Here is a 21,733-nt window from a genome sequence, read left to right as displayed (position 1 = left end):
TGTTTTCTTTTGTGTTGCCATAAGTTAGTCTCTCTGCGTTTGTGCGCTGGGCTAATGCTAATAATGCTAAAGCGAGGATAATAAAATGGCGGCTTCACAAAACTTTTGTTTTGTTTTACGGGGCATGGTTTGCATTCCGCCCAGCCAATCAGACATAGGAACCTTTTTCTCCCACCAAAGTACCTGCTCTCTAGCAGGGACGGAAAAGGGGGTAAAAAAGGTTCTGATGAACTCATTTTAGTTCCGGCTCTTTTTGGTGTGAACGCGACATTTCGGAACTATATCGGAACTAAAGTGGGAAAAGTACTGCGGTGTGAATGCGCCTTATGGGTGCTATTCCACCATTTTGGAGCCAGGATTGCAAACCGACGTGTTTTTGTTTATTTGCAAGTCTGCTACTTTCTCAATGTCTACATCTTTAAATGGATGCAGATCTAGATTTTTTTTACCATAATCTTTGTTGGCAATGGAGGTTATCATTTTTTTTGAGAAAGGTATTTTCGATTAATTGGGAGAAATTACAGTTTTTCCAACACAAATGCTACTGGTCAGCAATACTGAAGATAGGTGGGATTTTCTTTTCGCTGTACCTTATTTTAATCGGATTTTCTGCACCTTAAACCCCAATGCTTTTACGCCACAAATATTCATAGTCAAGCAATAAGCTGGATATGTCAAATAAAAACTACGGTATAATAAGATTGTTTTTATTTTAACTAAACACCCAACAAAACATAAATGATTTATCCTACTTCTGGCTCGCACTATCTTTCTCTCTAAATGTCCAAGGCCTTTCATGTGCAGTAGCACATAGCCCCTCTGATGCAGAATGACTTGAATGCTGTTTTGTGGCTGCGTATGAACTCCTGATGGATTCAGCGCACTCAGGACGGACAGCTAGCAGACAGTAAGGACATATCCGCTGAATTTTACAACAAGTATATTGGATTAAAACTGCTGACTCCACCTTTTTAACTAAGTGAAATTATCCAGATAACACAGTAAACCCGCTTCTTGGAACCGTCCCCAGTGAAAAAGCACAGCGTTAAAACGGACATAAACACACCGATGCAATGAGTCCCTCATGTCCGAGCTCACTCGGTTTACCCAGCGGACTCTCCTGGCTCGGGTTCAAAATCAATTTTAAGGGCGTGCTGCGTTAATAGTAATTTGGAGAGACTTTTGGGCCAGCATTATTGAGAAAGTGGCTTTAGCTAACGCAGCTCTGTGTCTGACAGCATCAGCACTAACACATCCTTTACAAAGTCAACAAACAATGACGACAGCAGTAGTTTTGTTTATAACCTCTGGCAGGATTGGGATTTTAGAAACATTTTAGACATGCCAATCCTTGACACGTCACATTTTATTTCCCCCTGCTTTTGTTTCAGTCCATCTCCCACTTCTTTCTTTATCTCCCTGTGTCCTCTCCTCTGTTCCAGCAGCAGGATGAGGGGAAGCTGGTTGCTGCCGTAGGGCTTGTCCTTCCATTTGAATCTAGCTAATGGCATTAAAACCTAGGGCAAGAAAACACACCCCCCCCACAAGGGCGCTATGTCCTGTGTGTGTGTGGCTGGCTGATCAAAGACACAGCTCTGTCTCCCTCTGACCCTCCCTGATGCTCTGCAGCGCTGCCCAGAGATTGCTGACTCACTCACAGACAAATGGGCCACTGGGAGGAAATAGGATTTGATGTAAATGTGTGTGCCGCTGTGTATCAGCCATGCAATGCCAACCGGTCTAAATACACTGCTTGGCACGGATACAAAACACACGGGTCACCAGTGCGGCTCACAGCCTGCAGAAAGGCTCTTTGTGCAACTATATGATAAGGCTATAAAACCATGTGTATGTAGTTGGCAGATATGCAAAGTTGACAGTTGTGAGTGGGAATGTAGCGCCGTAACACAGGTAAATGTGTATGATAGCACCGACCAATCAGAGGCAATTTTAGTCGGTGGGTGGATTTCAAGTGTTGTAATTGGCCTGCAGAGTGGCCTGATAGAGAGCCAGAGATCTGCCAGTGTGCTTCCTTCCTCTAACTGTTTACAGAAGGGCAGGGCGTCTCTGATGTCACTTTAAATTACCACGGCTCCTGTTATTACAGTATTGTTTGTCACAGGAGTGATACCTTGGCTCGGCGCCCCTGTTCTCTGGCAGGCCGCTCGTGGGAGACGATGGCCGGCTTTCAGCACACTTGGACAAATATCTAGATCCAATTACCCACACAGGGACGCTGGTGTTAGCCAGTCTCCTCAATACCCAGGCTGCCTATCAAGTCTCTCTAATTTTGGTATAAATTAACCAGCAGCATGTGCCTCGGCGTTTGCCCTTCCAGTATAAGTTAGTTAGTTTGATACGATAAGATATACGTTATTAATCCCGAATTGGGAATTGTTTTCAGTTGTTTGTTTGTTTAGATCCCCACTTGCTTTTGCAGCTTTTCTTCCAACACAGTTTACGTGGTGACTATATAGAAATATTCATTTACATTACTCTTAACAAAACACAACCATAGCACACAGTGATGCAATGCTACTCTACATAAAACATAAAGAATTTCCATAATTTAGGTAATAAAAATACATAATAAAGACTGGATTAGCTGACTCTAACATAAATATCAGTTTAGAAGGCCCTTTAAAACCCTCACACACTATAGGAGATTATAAACAATTCAAGTGTTTTCAAAAATGCTTTCGCAGCGATTTAGATTTTTTTTGTGTAATTTAATTTGGCAATGATTTCCATTCTTGACTTGCTCTGTATGTTACTGTACGTTGAACTGATGTAATTTTCACTTGTGGTAAAGTAAAACAAGCTTTAGGAGCAGAGGTGTCATTCATTGGCTTCTGCCCTCCCTTTTCATGTAGCTGTTTAGCTTTACCATGAGCTAAACACACTTCCAAAAAAGGCTGAGGACTAGTTGAGGCATTTGGTTTCTTGTACAGAAGCAATAAAGAAACAGTGAAACAGGGTTGGACAAGAAAATCCAATCGTAGTGATCAAAAATCCGAAAATAGATAATATATAGCACGGGAAAACACAACATTGAAGCCCCATGAGAAGTATAATACAGTAATGAATCTAGTAGATACACACATCCAATATCCATATTGTCATAAAGCAGTCCGGCTGATTGATTTGCAACAGGTACAATACACCAAGAGTTATGAAAGGCATGGCTGCCACAGTACAAACAGCTGTAAATCTAAAAAGGCAGACAAAGGGGATTGTTTTGTGCTTCATATTGCTACTTTGCCTAACCCTTTATTCCAATTATTCCAAATAACTAGCATTCACATGACATGTTCTTGTTCACTGGGTTGCATTGTCTCTTTGGATTGGACTGTAACTGATGAGGTGATTTAGACTCACAGGCATGAACAGAGAGTACCTGAAATCAAAGGAACTCTGTATCTCTAACGCACTCTTTAAATCATTCACGTTTTTCTGAATCTTATTGGAAAAGATATCTAAATTAGGACTTGTTAGAAACTTCTCATGTTGAAATGCTGTTGACTCTCGACTGTTTGTAAAGTTAACGTAGCTGATCGGTTGTGAAAATGTAGCTTCACTTTGTCACACGGGCCTGGCATGTTGACTTTGCATAAAGGAGTCTGTTTGCTCGGAGAGGGAAGTGTTCGCTGCACAGTAACAGCAGCCTGTGACATTAGGCAAGCATCAAAAAATGCACTGCTTTACATCGAGCTGATTTTAGATCTGTCTGTGCTGAATGAAGCCGCTGATGTTTTCTGCTTTACATTTGACAAGCTTGTTCAGCTAACAGGAAAACGTCAGCGTTTAGTTAATGCTGTCTCAGGTTGTGTGCTGTCAAAGCTCACAGTTGGGTCTAAAGGTTGTTTCATATCTGTGCATTAAGTACAAAGTCAGGTCTAAGATTTGTTTGGATTAGCTCTAATGCTAATTGCGAGGAGAAGCGTGTAGCTTTTGTCCAATTTGGGTTTAAACTGTTTTGTGGAAGTGGATCAGCTCTTGTTTTCTCTCATCACTCCTTAAAGTCACACACATTGACATAATATAAAATATATTTGCATCCTTACTGTCAAAGCACCCACACTAAAGCAAACAGATATTGTTCTAAACTGTATTAAAGTAAACCGGTATTATCTTGAACTGTATTGAAGTGAACATGTATTATTTGGGACTGTTTTGAAGTAATCCTATATATATATATATATATAAACCTTCTTACCGACACTCCATAAGGCAGATATCACCAACACACACACATACACCTCCTGTCTCCAGCACACACACATAAACTCCTTGACCCAGATATCAGCAACACATATGCCTCCGCTTATCAGCACACACACACACATACACTTCCCCTCACCAACACACACATATGTTCTTTTTCAAGGTTCTTTCTGGGGGCCAATATAATCCCAAGCACCAATATATCTGTGTACAATGTTTGATACCAATATATCTGTGTACAATGTTTGATTGTTTGGGAAAGAATAGTTTGTGTGAAACCTTCCTTGGGAAAGTAAAGGAGTTGAGTCCGGTGGAAGATAAGAAGTGACTCTCCGCCCCAAATATGTCTATATATACTGTTGTTTCTTCATGCAAAATGCTCCCTGTTTCTGACTGGCTGGTCCCGATATCTGTATCGCACGGCAGTAGAGCGGGGAGCCCGGAGTGCTCTGTTTCAGGGCACTCTGTATTTCGTATTGTGTTTTTTACTGTATTAAAATCAGATTATTGTTATAACTTTTATGCCGGTATTTTGAACTCCTTCTTTTATTAAATCTGACCAGGCTCATCTAAAGGACGGCGCGGAGCAGAGGTGGGCTTTAAGCCACCACTATTGTGTTTGCTCCTACAACACACACACACACACACACACAGTAATGTTTGAGTCCTGTTATGTCTAATGTCTGATGTACTTCAGTCCTGCAATAAATAACAGGCTCGAGGATGTAGAGAAATTACAGACATCTCCTTCTGTTGTCCTTTTTATATGGGATTTTACAGCAGTAGTTCGCAGAGTCATCTTTAGTCAGATACCGTTACAGAACCTCATCATTTAACTATGTTATCATACAAAACAAACAAATAAAATGGGATGTTTTTCATTTAAAAAAATGTTTAAAACACATTTAAACAAAAACAAGGACGTTCTGTGCAAAAACACATTTCATTTCACTTCTCCGAAATGTAATTTCCTGAAGCCTCACGCAGGAGGTGATACTTTCTATTACAAAGATTTCAAATATATTATCATACCGGCTCTCTATAGATACGTTGTCTGGCTTAAGCCTTTTCTTAGTCTTTTATCTGTCCGTGAATCCAATAAGTATTTAGTTTGAATATTTGTGGACATTGAATGTAGAAGTTTTTATGTTTCATTTGATTTGTGGAGACATGCCAGAGAGCTCATGATGTACATAAATACTCTCACACATGTAGCCTTGCAGCTGACAGATATGTATCACATGTTTAGCATCCCCCCTCCCATCTGTCAACCTTCACGTCCTGTCTCACTTCTCTTCCTCCTGTCTGTCTTAGCCTGCCATGAATCCGCTAGTCTCTTATTTTACAGTTTTTATCTGTAATGTAATTTTTTTTTTTTTTGTAATGTAATGGAAACAATTCAGAGAATGCCATCACTTTACTATAATGCTGCATTTAGAAGTTCTATTATGCTTTTTGGGTTTTTATCCTCTTTCTTGTAGTGTGAAGGAATTTCACTCTCAGTTTCTTTACCTGAACATTAGCATTATATGTCTACTTATAAACATGAGAAAGACAATACTTATAACATCAAGATATCCAAAATCTAAGAACATATGTATCACAATATCAATATTATATGGATATGTTGCCCAGGTTATATGAAAGATTAGCTTTTTAGCTGAAAATGTGTCTTTTACTGTGACCCATTATTTTTTATTATAAACTCAGTTTTTCATCTGGATGACCATTAAAGTGTCTTTGAATCTCTTCCTACTGTTTTTCCTTAACCTAAGAGCCTTGTTCATAATGGGCTTTTCTCAATGTGGAGTATTAAGTATGCCTTACCTAAAAAACTGAAGAAACCTGAGCATGTTTTTCGCCTATATCCCTACCTTTCAGTTGTGTCCTAACTTCCTTTATTTGTGTTTCTTCTCCAATAGGTAATAAACGTAAAGGCCTGCAGTGGGTAGTAGACGTGACCATAGCTTACCCCAAAGCGAGACCCATGGACATCCAGACCTGGATCTTTGGCTACAGACCTCCTACAATCACACATGTACACTACAGGTAAGAATACAAGTGATTCACTGCATCCACCTGGTTTATTCTCATGAGAGGGAAACGCCAGAACCATTTTTACTATGCAAAGGTTTCCTGCTGCCCACATGCAAATAAAGTGCGGCACATTACATCATGGAATAAGTGAAACCTGAGGTTGGTAGTCTTGTGACATTAAAGGTGGGGTAGGTAAGTTTGAGAAACTGGCTCGAGATACACTTTTTGTTATATTCCATGGAATGCTCTTAACATCCAGATAGCAATGAATATCTTAAATGCTTTGACAAAAAATCCATAAAGAAATGTATCTGTGGAAGCCCGGCTAAAGTAACTGGATGGCCTACCTGCCTGTCAGCCTTCCATCTGTGCACAAACTTATCTCGTGCCCTCATTGGTCATGTGCGCGTTCGTGTGTGTTGGAGGAGGGGCTCTGTAAGGAAGTGGCAGATTTTTTACGGCTGTGTATTTTCAAATTCTAGCGCACTCGAGCTGGTTTCTTCAAAATTACCTACCCCACCTTTAAAAATGTATTCATTTATTTCACTTTGGGCAGTTTATATTGCAAGAGAAAACCTAAGGACAAAAGCTGTTTTATTTCTTCCATCTTCCACATATTTTCTTACTTTCATTACAACTTCTAAATGTACAAAGACAATTAAGTCTTGGGAGGGCTTGAGAGAACATAGGATAAGAATGAATTATGTTTGCTATGTAAAACAATATGACAGTTTCATTCATTGGATACCTGCACACAACACAACGTTGAAGACAAACAGAAGAAGTGGTAATGTCTTCTGTAACATAAATGTACTATATCTATCCACTCAGTTTGAAAGTAACAAGTGCCTTTTGAGCACTTTGTATACAAGTGGCTGTTAAAATGCCAAACAAATATTCATCTGGATGCCTTCCCTGAAAATGTCCTGAAAGTCATGTGGAAAATTGTAGAGCAGATTAGGGTTTATTAAGCTTTTGAGTGCTCTGTGAATCTCTGCAAAGGAAGGCCTTATCACTGGAAACTCCCGAAAGATATGCCAGTGATTGCTTCCTGAAACCCATACTGTCTCCAACATTCGGTAATAGTGAGTAGACTTTAGATTAGTATATTTATACCAGGTCATTATGGCTTGTGAACTCTGTGACAGTGATACAACGGTTGCCCTTTGCTCCTGTCCCTCCACATATTTATCTTTAAGAATGTACTATTTATTGCCGTCAAAGGAGAAATCAATACTACCAGATAGATACGTCACAGGTTTGTAATAGAGAAGCCAGTCACTTGGGTTGGTGCACAGACTTTGGGACTGTTCCTGTGACTCACTGCAGCAGCGTTTGAGGAGGGAGAGCTTGAAGTTCATCCACCCACTGATAACACAAGTTCACGTTCACTTTGCATTCCTACAGTAGTGAGTCAGCAGGACACTCCTGACATTAAAGGGTCCCCGTGGAGCGGTAGACCTTAAGTAGAGCTATGGCTCTGTGTTTGTTCTGTTCGAGGGTCCTCGTTTTTACTCAGTTCCTACTACGATACATTTAAAAACATTGTAGCAACATTTAGAGCTGAAATAATTGGTTGTTTACAAAGATTGACAGAAAATAATGCTGCAAGGATTTTGATAAGTGATTTTGTTTTTTCTCTAGTGTTTTTTCAGTCGGCCAACGTGAGGATTGCTAATTTCTCATATATGGTTATATAAAGCTATATATGTTTTGGTTTGTTTGCAAAAGTGGAAATGAATGGCCATTTTACAGAGAAAGGCATTTATTGAAGAAGATTAAGCATTTTATTTGTATAAAGCCAGTGTTTTTCGAGGTTTGACAACCTTTGTTTAATATAAGTTTGCGTATGTGCCAGGTAAAACACAGAAATACGTTTTTAGTTGCTAATAACGGATTGACATACTTATATCAACTATATTCCTGTATTCTACAGCTAAGAATAGCCCTGTTATTATGCAAAGATAATGCATTTGGCCCCTCCATATTGTCCCGCCGTCACTGCCCTCTGTTGCTAATCCACCCACTCGGGGGTATGATGAAGGTGGGCCAGGATTACATTTCTTTAGTCTCTGTCTGAGATGAAGGTGGCCCTCTCTGTATTGTCTTGTCACGGTACATCATAAGGGACGTATCCAGACGTAAGCCGCAGTGATCAGGTACAAGTCACCTTGACCCCTTTTGGTTGTGTTTTGCCCCTGAACAACCTCCTCACAAAACTTAATGTGTGTGTTCACCTCTGTGGGCAGGCAATGAAAGGGTAAAGTGAAGCCTGATTTATGAAGCCTTGCTCTCTGGCTCCTCTCTGGGGGCTCCTCCGCCCACTTCTGCAAAATCTAAGGATTCATTAAGTCTGTAATTAGACGGGCAGCGGATGCACCGGTCCCACCCCAACGCTGAGACCCTTTAATCAGCCATCGACACCATCGACACCATCGGATCCCCTCGCCTGGTCAGCAGTTCTGCAGGCTGGGGACACACAGCGAGCCCCCCCCACCTCCCTCGACAGAGAGGAAGAAAAGCTGTTCCTGTGCCAAGCGTGAAGACGAGGCTGATCAGACAGCAGTTAGGCCCATGCTGGTGCAGGTGCAGCGTCAACAAGAGGATTAAGATCAGGGGAACTCTGCTGGAGAATGTGCAATGTGATGCACTTTGGAAATGCAGATAGGAGAAGAGGTTAGACAAGTTTTGCCCCAAGCATCACAAGAACCATTACTACAGAGACACTCGCAGAGCACATACATTTTGAAGGCCAACAGTCTTTTTTGGCAATGTTAAGTGTAAAACGGTTTTTTCCCCATTAATCAAATCTGTACTTCCTTGGCCCGTGCGTCACCTTTCCACCAAGTTTCATGCAAATCATGCTAGTACTTTCTTTCTAATCCTGCTGACAAAAACAAAAGAAAACTGAAAACATAATAATTGAATTTAATACTAAGACAAGTTAATGCGTTTTATAGAGTACACCAAGAACAACGACCTATCTCAATTTCTGAACGAAACTGGGGCAGGATAATGCGATAATTCTATAATATGCTATAATATGGTCAAATGTAAATGACTGATATCCTCTGTAGAAATACGGTCCTATTGCTGGAAAACTGGATGGTTGCCGATGTATTAGAGTGCCCTTGTGGTATGTACCAATTTAATTTAGTGTTGCTACTTTTCTTTAATGTAAAGTAGTTGTCCTGTGTATATATGTATTGCTTTTGGCTCTATGTCTTCGTCCTATGTATGTGATTTTTTGTAAGCTGAAAATCAATAAACATATTAAAAAAATAAAAAAAGACAAGTTAATGCATTTCGACCACTCCTGTGTTAAGGGAGTACACATCTGGCTTTCTTTTGCTTCAGCAGACATTGTGAACTTTATCTTTTTCTTTTTTAACAACAAAATAAACAAAAAAAGGGATTTAATTTGGACAGGCGAGGTCAGGGATTTAGAGCTTTCAGGGGGGGTCTGTGATTTCTACAAATAGGTCCCTTCACCAGAACAGCAGGTTGTTGTGAGTTTGCTGCAGTAGATGGTGTGATTCTGTTTGATCGTGTGCAAATTGAACAAAGGCAAGGCAAGTTTATTTATATAGCACTTTTCTGTACGCGACAATTCAAAGTGCTTTACAAAACAAATTCAAATACTTTTTAGGAATAAATAAATACAGTAAAAACACATTATATAATGGCATTTTACAACAGGCATTACAAAGCAAAGATAATAAAAATAATAAAAATAAACACCACAGGTATACAATACATGTTTAAAAGGCATACTGTAGTTCGAATATGATCATCTCAATTAAAAGCAGCGGCAAAGAGATATGTTTTTAGTCTCGATTTAAAAATAGTAAGCGTTTCTGCGGACGTGCATGATTTGGGCAGTTTGTTCCAGAGTGTCGGGGCATAACAGCTAAATGCTGCCTCTCCATGTTTTGTTGTTACTCTCGGAACCGATAGCAGACCCGTCCCAGAAGACCTGAGGCACCTTGATGGCTCGTAATTATGTAGGAGTTCAACAATATACTTTGGTCCTAAACCATGTAATGATTCAAAAACTAGCAATAGTACTTTAAAATCAATTCTTTGGCCGACTGGAAGCCAATGTAAAGATTTCAGAACCAAATGAATTCCAATACTGCGGTCAAGATGTATTTCCCGAATGTGATAAAGTTATTTCAAAGTGAGGTATATTTGGAGTCAGAAATCTAAAACCTACCCGGTGAAAGAAATGTGAAAAGTACTATATTTATGATCCAATTGTGTTATTTTGCATCAGGGATGTTATGGAAAACATGGTTCCTGTTGGCCGGGACAGCATCCAGAAAATAAGTTATTGTTATGATGTCCGTGCTGAGCTAAGAATGGGCATCAAAATCACGTTCAATGATGTGTCCTCTCCCCTTCTGATCAAATAGGGGATTCCCTCTCTAAGTGTGTGTTTTAAAGTATATCATACCTCGGGGTCCCCTTAGATTGTTCTTAGACTATAATAATAACCTCAGAGTTGATGGTGTTATCAGAAAACATGCAGAGAGGAGAATCCTCTGGCCTCACAGGCAGAGTAGGAGCTGTGAGAGTCAGCCGTTTGCTCATATCGGTGATTCAGCATGTTGAATCTGCAGCAGACCTGAGGCTTTTATTTACCTTTTTTAATTTATCTGAACTGGAACAACTGCCATGGAATCCAATTCCCCAGGACAAATAAACTGATGCTGATTTATTCTGATTACCTTCATCTTAAAACAATCTAATTTAGTTTTGTATGTTGCTTGTTATTTTGAGGGATTTGCTTGGCCTTTTGTTATTCTTTTTTTTAGTTTAAACATATAATATATATATAATACAGATATGGGACAAGTCATCTCCTCTCTTGCAGGCCCTGAGCATACGTGTACATTAGCTGTTAGCTGGACGTCACATGTAACCTAGTGGTGTGTTCAAGTCCAACAGAAGACATGGAGTGTTTGTGTCATGGCCCTAATTCCTGCGTCCTCAGCCTGGCAGATTTGATGTGAGCTGATAATAAACGGTCGCCCTCCTCCCGCGTTATCATTTTACGGGTCTGTATAGATTACTACTGCGCGTGAGCCACAGATCCAAAACATTCAGCTGACAATTAAGTCATTTTGTAGATGAATCCACAAACGGCACCTTTTTTTTTTACCTCCCTTTTTTCTCTCGCTGCCTCCTCACCCCTCAGCCTCCCTCTCTCTCGCTGTGTCTCCTGCCCGCTCCCCATATAATCTCAGTCTTCCAGATTGCAGCATCATAAGCCCTCTGAATGGCAGATGGAGAGTCTGGTGGGTGTACAGAGGCCGGGTGAGGCAGTAGTGGGAGTCGAATACGTTGATTTTTTTTAAATGCTCTTTTTTTTGTGCTGCTCTGTGCGTTTCTGAAAGCTGCTGTTTGAACATTTCTGAAAGGTGACATGATTTATGGCGTCTGCGTGGTCATCACATGGAGAGCTGCACACCTGGCTCTCTCTCAGACACTGAGGCACATTTTCTTTCTCCCAAAGCATTATTTAGAAAGTTACTGGGTGTAAATCAGAACCTGCATTTCCTACTGTTCCTTCTTTTATTTACTAATGTTGTTTGATGAGGTTCATTCAACGCCTAAACCAGGATCAATATCTCGTACACTCTTGTTTTACCTGCGAGTTTAATGAGTACCTTTGTGGTTAGAGGAAGTGTCTCGGGATTATTAATGAGTAGGGTTTATTTATTTTTTACTAGGGTCTTCAGAGGACATTTGTTGACTTAGAAACACCTACACTAACAGAGGTCACCCCCCACCCATAAAACAAGAGTGTCTTCAAGTCCTAATGGCCTAATTGGACTGAAATAAAAGACTTAAGAGATCAATTTATATTACAAATGATTAATTTAGGATTATTATCATCTTAGTCTAACTTTTCCGCAAGAAATCTAATTTACAAGACTCAATTCCAGGAGTGTTGATCTCCTGATGTTTTGTATGAACAATTGTCTAGAATGTAACTGCAGAAGACATACTCTGGAGTGCAACAAGTAGTAATCGTACCTGAAAACCTGTGTGTGGTACTATTCTTTCTGGATATGAAACCATTATTGAAAGTAGGAAAATAAGGAATATTTGTATACCTGTATTTAAATCATTACATATTGGTTATTTTGTTGCGTACAGTTTGCATTTGGGACGGAGTGTCCTACTTTACATTTAATCTGACGTCAAACGTGCTCCCTCGTAAAAATAAACTGCATGGTGTTGTGACATCAGAGACTCAATAAACTGGGTTGGGGTCACAGAGTCCATCTCCACCTGACGGAGGTTTATGGCCTCTCACATCGGACCGCTGCACTGATAAGAGGTCGATGCTCCAATGGAGGACAAAAGCACGTGTTTGCTGGTGACTCGAGTTTAGATCCTTAACGGAGTTGAATCAAAGTTTGATTTAGTCTAGTTCTTCACGCTGACTTTTGACTGAATTTCAACCATGTAACTGTTTTGATGATGGGTATCTATTATCATTAGCATGTCATGCAACAGTTTTATTTTGCATTTGTATACTTAGATGTCATGAAGAAAAACCTGATTATAAGTATTTTTGTTTAAAGGCTCCAACTCCACCTTAGACATCATAAAAAGCAACAAAAACTGAAAGTCCTGACTGTAAAATTGAATAATGGGATAAAATAAGAAGATAATATGCAACAAAATCACTACAAAAAAGCAAGCAGGATATGGGATTCCCCAGCAGTTGGTGCTACAAAAACAATCATGCCTTTCAAAAATATTACCCATTGAAAATACTTTGATCATACTATTGTGAATATGTTTTAATGTAAACAGTCTCAAGTTATAGCCCTTTGACCATTCCCTTATATTTCGGTAGAGGTGTTTTTCGTGTCAAAACTATTCCCTGGAACAAAGGCAGTCCCGAGCTTGAGTGAAAGCAGTTTAAAGACTACATTTAGCAATTAATGAGCAGACATCTAACGTCCCTTAACTTTTCTCTGATTGCTGATACAAGTTTGCCATTTAGCAAGCAAGAGCCCATTACAGTGGTTTCGTTATGCAACACAAAATTAAATGAATACAAGGAAATCCCCAGAGTATTCTTTAATTGTTGTTGCTGCTGGTCAAACTGACCCTCACACCACAGAGGACTTTAAGAAAGACCTTTTTAAAGGCAGCAGTTTGGGATTTGGAGCTTTTTTGCACTTAGATGATGACTCTTATCTTAACTAGAAAAAGACGGAGAGCAGCACAGGAGACTTTTTCTCTCCCCAAGCCACGCTAATCTCAATATTCACCTTTGCACCACGATGCTCGATAACAGACCTCCCAGGACACCTCTTTGTTCCTAAAGAGAGATGTAGGGCCGTAGAGAGTCCCCTAACAATGACTGGTGGCTACTCTCCAAAGAGGCTTGTCAAGTGGACAGACTTTTCCTGCAAGAGTCCACATTTAATTGGCTTCCCAGCCCATTCAAAGGGGTACAAATATCTCAGGAGAAGAGATTTACAGAAGCTAAATGGCTAAAGGGTTTATAACCTAAATGTGTCTATTCTTGTGATAATAAACACTTAGACAATGTTTGTCATATAATCCAGAAAAAACAACCGCAAATGGCAGCAAGGATGTTCATCATCAGTTGGATGAAAGCAGTGGTGTTAGTAACTTAGTACATTTACTCAAGTAGTGTATTGATCCATTTTGATGTACTTTACTTGAGTATATCCATTTTTTAATGACATTTTCTTCCAACCCATTACAATTCAGAGGATAACAGTGTACTTTTACTTCACTACATTGATGTTTAACATTTGGTTACTTAATCAAGCAGCATACAAAGTAATTAAAACTAGCTGCACCTTTACCAGCTTTGATAACACTTTAATGCATAAATACTTATAATCAAAACATATCATATATATTATTCTGAAATGGGCCAATCTGCATAAAGAGTACTTTTACTTTTTGAGCTTTAAGTATATTTTTATGTTAATACTTTTGTACTTTTACTTGAGTAACATTTGGATTGCAGGACTTTAACTTGTAGCAGAGTACTCCTACAACTGATACTTTTACTTAAATACAAGATCAGACCTCTGGAAGTATCTCTAATGTTCAGGCGTATGGACAGAGGCAGCTGTCTGTCTGTCTGAGCGCCAGAGTGTCGGGTTAACATGCAGGCTGCTGCCAAGTGGGTGAGGGTGGAAATGAGAGCGTTGCCGTGGCACCATACCAACACATCACCACCACTACCATTTCTACTGTACCGTGCCACTGTATCTCCTGGCACAACACATACCTCCATACTCTTGTTTCTTTTTACTCAGCATAATAGAAAGTTTCAATTTGTTACACTACTGTCAACAAAATCCCAGCATGTCTTTGAGGTAACTACACACCGATCGATCAAAGCCCGTTTGATTTCTATGTGCTGAAACTGGACCGCTGATGTTTCGTTACAACCAGACCCGGCGCCAGAACAAATCTAAAGGGAGGGCATATGATTTTCATGGGAGGGCACACAACACCGTCACGTGCTGCGGGCCTGTGGCACAATATATATATCAAACAGCAAGGCTAACAGCATTGCGCAAAGACGCACACTTATCGCAAATACATACACAAATAAAGGGCAACATAGAAATAAACGTAATAACGGTTCCGTGCCAGCTGATCTGCACCAAAGTACTAATTTCCTTATTTGTTTCCTCGCGTATCTGTCTCTCTCTCCGCAAACTCTCACAGACATGAAATGTGTTATTTTGATTCGGCATGTCTTAGCAGTCCTTTATCAGTTTGTAATGCGTGTTTCCAGTCGCAAAAACCGTTGACAGTAAAAGCCACATCAGATGAAGACGTATTTAGGCTACTTTAAACTGTCTACAGGGGAACAAAAAGCTGCGTCTGCTTTTAACGAATATTCAAGCCATGGTCTGTTGTTGTACCATGCAGCGGCAAAAGTGCGCTTCTTTCCTGAAAACAATCTCCCTGGATAACGATCCAGTTTCACCTGGTTGGGTTTATTAACCTCAAGATCATCTGGGGCTGTTGGTCTTTGAGCGGTTGCTGGCCCAATAGTACCTGTTGATGTGCTGCAAGGTAGCGTCTGTAGTGGAGGCACCGGCACGGAGCAGGAGGAGGATGCTGGCGGGTGTGGTACAGGGTGTGGCAACGCAGGTGGTGATGGTCGGGGCAGTGGCACAAGGAGCTGTGCCTCGGAGGACAGCGTTGGTGGCGGCCGCCTTGATGAGTCAATGCTTGGGCTCGCTAACTCAGCCCCGGGGTTTGCCGAGGCAAGGCGTGCTGCTGCAACGGCAGGTGCATGGTCGCCAGCAGCTGCATCGGCAGAAGTTCTTTCATCGCTATTTCGTTTTAATAAATCCTTAGACCTTTTGAGCCAATTTCTGATGTCCATTGTGTAATTCAAACATAAATGGGAGTCTACAGAATGCACAATAAACAAATCCAGAATAGGCGGCTGAGTGTGACGCTGTGATTGGTCTAAATGTGGACGAATCACAAATCACAACAGACAAATGAATTTATTTGACGTAGCCTGCGATTTTTTTGTTTTAGTTACTATCTGACATCACATAGGCCTACATCGTAGCATAAAAGTTCACAGTTTATTTATAACAAAAAAAAATGTACATTTAAAAAAAAAAAGTATAAATAAGAAAAATCGTGTTTATTGGGGGAGGGCAAGAATGTCAAATGGGAGGGCCTGGCCCTCCCTGGCCCTCCCACGGCGCCGGGCATGGTTACAACCTGTTACACGTCAGCACTTTAAAGCACCAGCTCTCCAAGGTATCCGCACATGCTGAAAAATGTACTACTCAGTAGGGGTGTAACGGTATTCGTCCCGTACCGTCACGGTTCGGCACATGCAGTCACACGACGAATACGCCTTTTTTTTTTTCGAGTGGGAAAAAAGTCTGTCATTCAGGGCAGTATCCATTACACTATATATAATCCAGGGGGCGGTATTGCGCCTAAAAGCTGTTTGCCAGCCGCCCTTAAACAACAAATGAAGAACAAGAAGAAAACACAACAAAACGAACAAAATACAAGAAGAATTAAAGTTAGTATGGCGATTTCAGATAACACACAGGAGCCAGCTTCTTTTAAATCAGCTGTGTGGGAACATTTCGGGTTCCCTGTGGACTACAACAACGATAGAGTGCGAGTGGTGGATCGGACGAAGACGGTGTGTCGGTGTTGATAGATAGCGGTGCGGTATGCTAATGGTACCACACGCCAAACATGCTAAATCATATCAGAAGGCATCAGCCAGATTTGCCAATCACCGGAGCCCGGCGAAAGACAGCAGCAGTTCAACAGCTGATCCCCGCTGTTTTTAATAAACCAATAGACCTTTTCGGTGTAATTAGCTAAAGCTTTGTTGTTTATTGATATCAGACAGTGATACTACAGATTATTCAATTATTAATTAAATATTTCGTTTTGTTATTACATTCATTTGTATAGTACTGTATCATGTCTGTATCACCTTTTGTTTCATTTGTATTTTCTTAAAAAAATAAACTAAACTAAAGCCGTGAGACCAAAATAAATAACGGAAGCTATTGGCATATATTTTTCAACGCTCTTGAAACGCTTTCTTATTATTTATGATGTAATATTTTCAAGACATTCTTTTTAGTTTTACAGCTTGATGAAACCTTTTTGTTTGACATCAGCCATTATAGATAATATGGCCATCTGAGTGTGTGTGGTTTGTGGTTTGTTTTTAACTGTTTAATACAGTTAATTATTCAAAATGTCAGAGTTCCTTATTTTGAAACTGAAACTTGCACTACTGTTCAAAAATAAATAACAACAAACCAGGAATTATGCATTTGGGACTTTTTTTGGCTTTTTCTTGTTGTACCGAACCGTGACCCCCAAACCGAGGTACGAACCAAACCGTGACTTCTGTGAACCGTTGCACCCCTACTACTCAGCGTAAAAAGTAGTGCTGCTTCAATGTAAAGCTAAACTTCTACCTCTTCTCAAAGGTGATTATGCAGAGAAAGTTGCATGATACTGAAATACGATAAGCTTAACGTTAACAGCTGTAATGTCACACTAAAAGCTATTCAATTCAAAAGAAATTGGCAACATTTAAAAAATAAAAAAGCAATGATTGTTTCAGTGTTTCAAAATACCAAGCAGCTGCTTAAATGTGAGGGGATTTCAGGGCAGGAAATAAACCCTGTGAACTTCAAGATGCTGTTGATTTTTGGCTGTGTGAAGTTACATGTCATGGGACATTTGTTCTCCAAACAAACCTGGCTGATTACCAATGATACAGGGAGATACTGCATGCTATCTCAGCCAGGTTTCCCATTAGCCGGTAATTACCGGACTATTACCGGTAAAATATGCTGAAGACCGGCAAATCTAAATCTCTCCGGTCAAAATGTCCGGTCAAAAATAATTTCCCCTTAGCGCATTACCCAGGGTTCGTACGGGTGCTTGAAATCCTTGAAAATGCTTGAAATTTGACGTGGTGTTTTCAAGGTTGGGAAAGTGCTTGAATTTTGGGAATGGTGCTTGAAATTGAGATAAAGTGCTTGAAAATGTAAATGCTTTACTTTTACAATAAATTGCTGTCTGACTGAATAGTTCGCTTTTTAGATTAAAATAAAAGAATTGCTTCGCTTCTACATAAAACAGCTCCGCTGCACCTTCCCGCGCGACCTGCAAGTGTTTGTGTTACGTGTGACCTGGGCATTCTGATGAGAGTGATAGATGACTGTGTGCCAGGAGGTGGCAGTTTCAACGAGCGTTGGTGGGCATGTAAACAAATACATAATGCTGCGCTATACTTCGTGGCCTCACCCAGTTGCATAGCGACACTTATTGTTTAGGTGTCTTTTAATAAGCAGGTAGTCCTATCATTAGCTAGAACTAGCTAGATCTGATCGATATGGACATAAACGCGAGTGAAGTCTAATCTGACGGGAGAGAGAGATCAGCTGCTGCTGACGAGTCGACACGCAGCTCTGCATGATCACCTGCAGCGGTGAGCGGACAAAACACACACTTCAGGTTAGAATATCACACGTAGCTATTTTAATGACCTCTCAAACTACCTAAACTAGTTATATGTTTAGTTTAACTGTCGGGTCACTCATTACTGGATCCGCGAGCTGCATGATACTGACGGGCTGTCAGGAGAGAGAGCGCTCCGTTTATTATTCCCGTGTTATTGTAAATTACTGTACACTTTTGAATAATGTAGTTAATCTACTATAATTAGTTTGTTTAATATTGAATCATATCAATTTGTTTTAAAGCTCAATAAATAACAAAGAAGACCTTTGACCGGCACTTTTCTCCTTTTGTCCGGAAGGTTTCAATTTTAATGGACATTTTGACCGGCAAAAAAAATATTCTAACGGGAACTCTGATCTCAGCATGTCTTTATGCTGTAGACCCAAACGAGCAGCGCCTCCTCCAGCCTCAGCTGGACACCAAAGATCCGGATTCCTCCATGAATATTTCAGCTGCATGAAAGCGTTGTGGCCTCCACATGCTCCCCGAGTCACTAAATGCTTCTGATAAGTGACCGAAGCCCGGCAGGATTACACAGCTATCGGTTTACATTTAAGAGTCGAGGAGAGGGCCCCTGGCAGGCGTCCTCTCTGCAGCAGGTGTGAAACGCTCTGTTGGCTTGCATGGGTTAGATTTAATCATTCATACATTTACTATTTAATGACCACAACACCGCCGTCACCAATCACTTCTCAGGAAAAACGCACCGTTACAAGTGAAGTTGTATGCGTAAGATTGACGGAGGAATGTACTGTACGCTCTGAGGGGGACAAAAGCAACATGTATTTTAGCAACCTAAGACAAGACACACCTTAATAATCAATATCGATGTAAGTGTACACTATATTTAGAATATTTTCAATCATTTTCCGCGCGAAAAAAAAAAAAGTTTTAACAACATTATTTATTGACTTTTCATTCCGGTATAATCATTTTGCGCAAAGATGGCACTGTTTGTCAGAGCACTTCATCCTTCTGGGATTTCATGAAGAACAGCTCCAACGCCTGTGTGTATGGGAATGCCTCTGGTGCTGGTCCATTAACTGCCAGTGTTTCCCACAGATCTGAAATATACTTTGGGGGGTGGTGGTAGCGGGGGGGGGGTTGAGGTGACGTGCAACAACATTAACCTTTCTGTTGGTCGCTTGTTAGCAGACCCTTCACGCGATGGCAGAGCGAACAGGTACAGGTACAGGCAGGGTCCATAATGATAGCCCTATAGTTTAAATCTACTACCCACACATGAACATATGGAAATGGGTTACTATTTTAAAAAATAAATGTATTTATTAATGTATTTAGGAACCTATCCATGTGATTTTTAGTGGGGGTCGACCTCAAATCCTCTAGGGGGGGTCCAGGGGCATGCCCCCCCGGTAAGATTTTATTTTTTATTTTGGAGTTAAATGCATCAATCTGGTGCATTTTGAGGGGAAAATAAAGAGACTAGATCTATGGAAACACCTATATTAAACAGAACTGTATACATTTCAATAATCATAAAATCAAGGCCATAACCAATAACATACCATTTCCAATATGAAAAAAACACTGAAACTTGTTTATTAATTTAGTTTTGGTTCATTTATAGTTGTGAGTGTGTCTGTGCTCCTGAATCAGCCTCTCCTGTCTCCCTCCTCTCCCCCCTCTCCATCCTCTCCCCCTGCTCCTCTTTGAGGCAGCAGCAAAGACTAGTTTTCTCTCAACAAGTTTTAAAAGTGTATCTTAACTTTTTTCACCTAGTTAACTTTTTATTTATTTATTCATGCATATTTTACTAATCACATTACATTTCATTTAGCTGACGCTTTTATCCAAAGCGACTTATAATGACCGATTACAGGGACATTCTCCCTGGAGTAACTAAGGGCTAAGTGCCTTATGGGCACACTAGTGGTGGTGTTCCTGGCGGGATTTGAACTCACAGCCTTCCGATCTTCAGCCCACCTCACTATCCATTAGACCAATCACTACCCTCTCAAATGGAAATATGTGTTTACATAAATGGTGACCACACCGTTTGAGACCCACTGAGAACTTAGACTAAGTTAACTATCTAAACACTCAGAGAGTCCTTTACCTCACCTGAGCTGAGGTTATCCCGAGCTTGAATGACACACAGAGACCAATCAAGGGCTTTGATTTATGATCTGTATGACAGTGGCCATGTCGGCAGGCCACATCATGTGGACAGCCAGTCACCCTGTGTGAGGCAGGCCACTTAACATGCCAGAAGGAGGCGAGATCAGAGCAAGGGAGCGAGGGATCATTGTCTACAAGTTAATCGATCGCAGATGGCGTCGTGGTCACGGACGAATAAAAAAAATCTATATAAAAAAAAACAAAACTAAATGGGTCGCGAAATATACTTGGGCGGCCGTTAATATACCTGGGCGGCCCGCCCAAGTATAGTCTATGTGTGGGAAACCCTGCAGACCTTTTAGAGACTGGTGGATTTTAGTCAGTGGGCGCTGGTGGTGAAGTCCATAGGGACTTGGCTTGGCAACTGGAAGGTCACCAGTTCAAGTCCCGGAAAGACCAAGTGCTACCGAGGTGTCCCTGAGCAAGGCACCGTTCCCTACACTGCTCCCCGGGTGCCGTATAATGGCAGCCCACACTAGGATGGGTCAAATGCGGAACCGTTTCGTTACATAGTACCTGTACTACGTAATGACAATAAGTTGAATATTTTTTATGTTGGATTTAACAGGAGTTTATGATGCTGCAAGGGACATCAAAGTTTCTCCACTGAAACAGGACCTTGTTGTGCCTCGCCACAGAGCGAAGCACACACAGTGAACTGCCGGATAATGAGTAGAGAGTCCGTGGATAACTGTACCAAACAAACACAAGTCACTGCTGAACCCTCAGCTCCTGCCCTTATTTAAAGCGTATGTAGCGGCGATCGCTCATCAAAAAAGGCCACTCATGGAGGTTAGCAATCAGAGTTCCCAACGCGTGTTGTGGTGAAGGATGAGGTCCACCATGACGTAATTGGTAATGCTTTTATTTATTTGTCCAAGGTTAAAAAGTTATTTTACGACTCACATATCTAAAATCTTGTTTTAAAACATAACGATCACGCACACGCTCAGACACAAACAATCACGGTCAACGCGGTTGAAAAACGTGTGGCTTCCTCTCTAACCTCTCATCCCAGCTGATCACCTGTGCCCACATATCTAGGTTAATTACCTCCCATGCTCCCAGGTGCGCAGATTGGATGATGACGCGTTCACACACACATAGACAAACCCCGTGCACAACCCAAAGCAAATTGGCTCCAACAGCGTATGTTCAACTTCTAAATATACTACGTTATGTCATAACATTACATTTGTCATGTGGACACTACGTTTGGACATGTTTTTGATTTAACATTTAATTACATGTATCAGCACAGCAATCAACTCTT

At 40.7% G+C, this 21,733-nt stretch overlaps 1 protein-coding gene across 1 annotated transcript in view; it reads left to right on the top strand.

Moving 5' to 3' along the window:
- The window catches only part of lpgat1 (lysophosphatidylglycerol acyltransferase 1), a 67,287-nt gene that overhangs the window by 38,784 nt on the left and 6,770 nt on the right, over positions 1–21,733 (top strand). Inside the window, exon 6 of the mRNA XM_034240119.1 lies at positions 6,147–6,273. Within this exon, the coding sequence (XP_034096010.1) occupies positions 6,147–6,273 (127 nt within the window). The remainder of the gene's footprint in view (positions 1–6,146; positions 6,274–21,733) is intronic.

The sequence above is a fragment of the Gymnodraco acuticeps genome, unplaced genomic scaffold (genome assembly GCF_902827175.1).
Source record: "Gymnodraco acuticeps unplaced genomic scaffold, fGymAcu1.1, whole genome shotgun sequence".
NCBI lineage: Eukaryota > Metazoa > Chordata > Actinopteri > Perciformes > Bathydraconidae > Gymnodraco > Gymnodraco acuticeps.
This window is presented reverse-complemented; position numbering and strand designations above follow the sequence as displayed.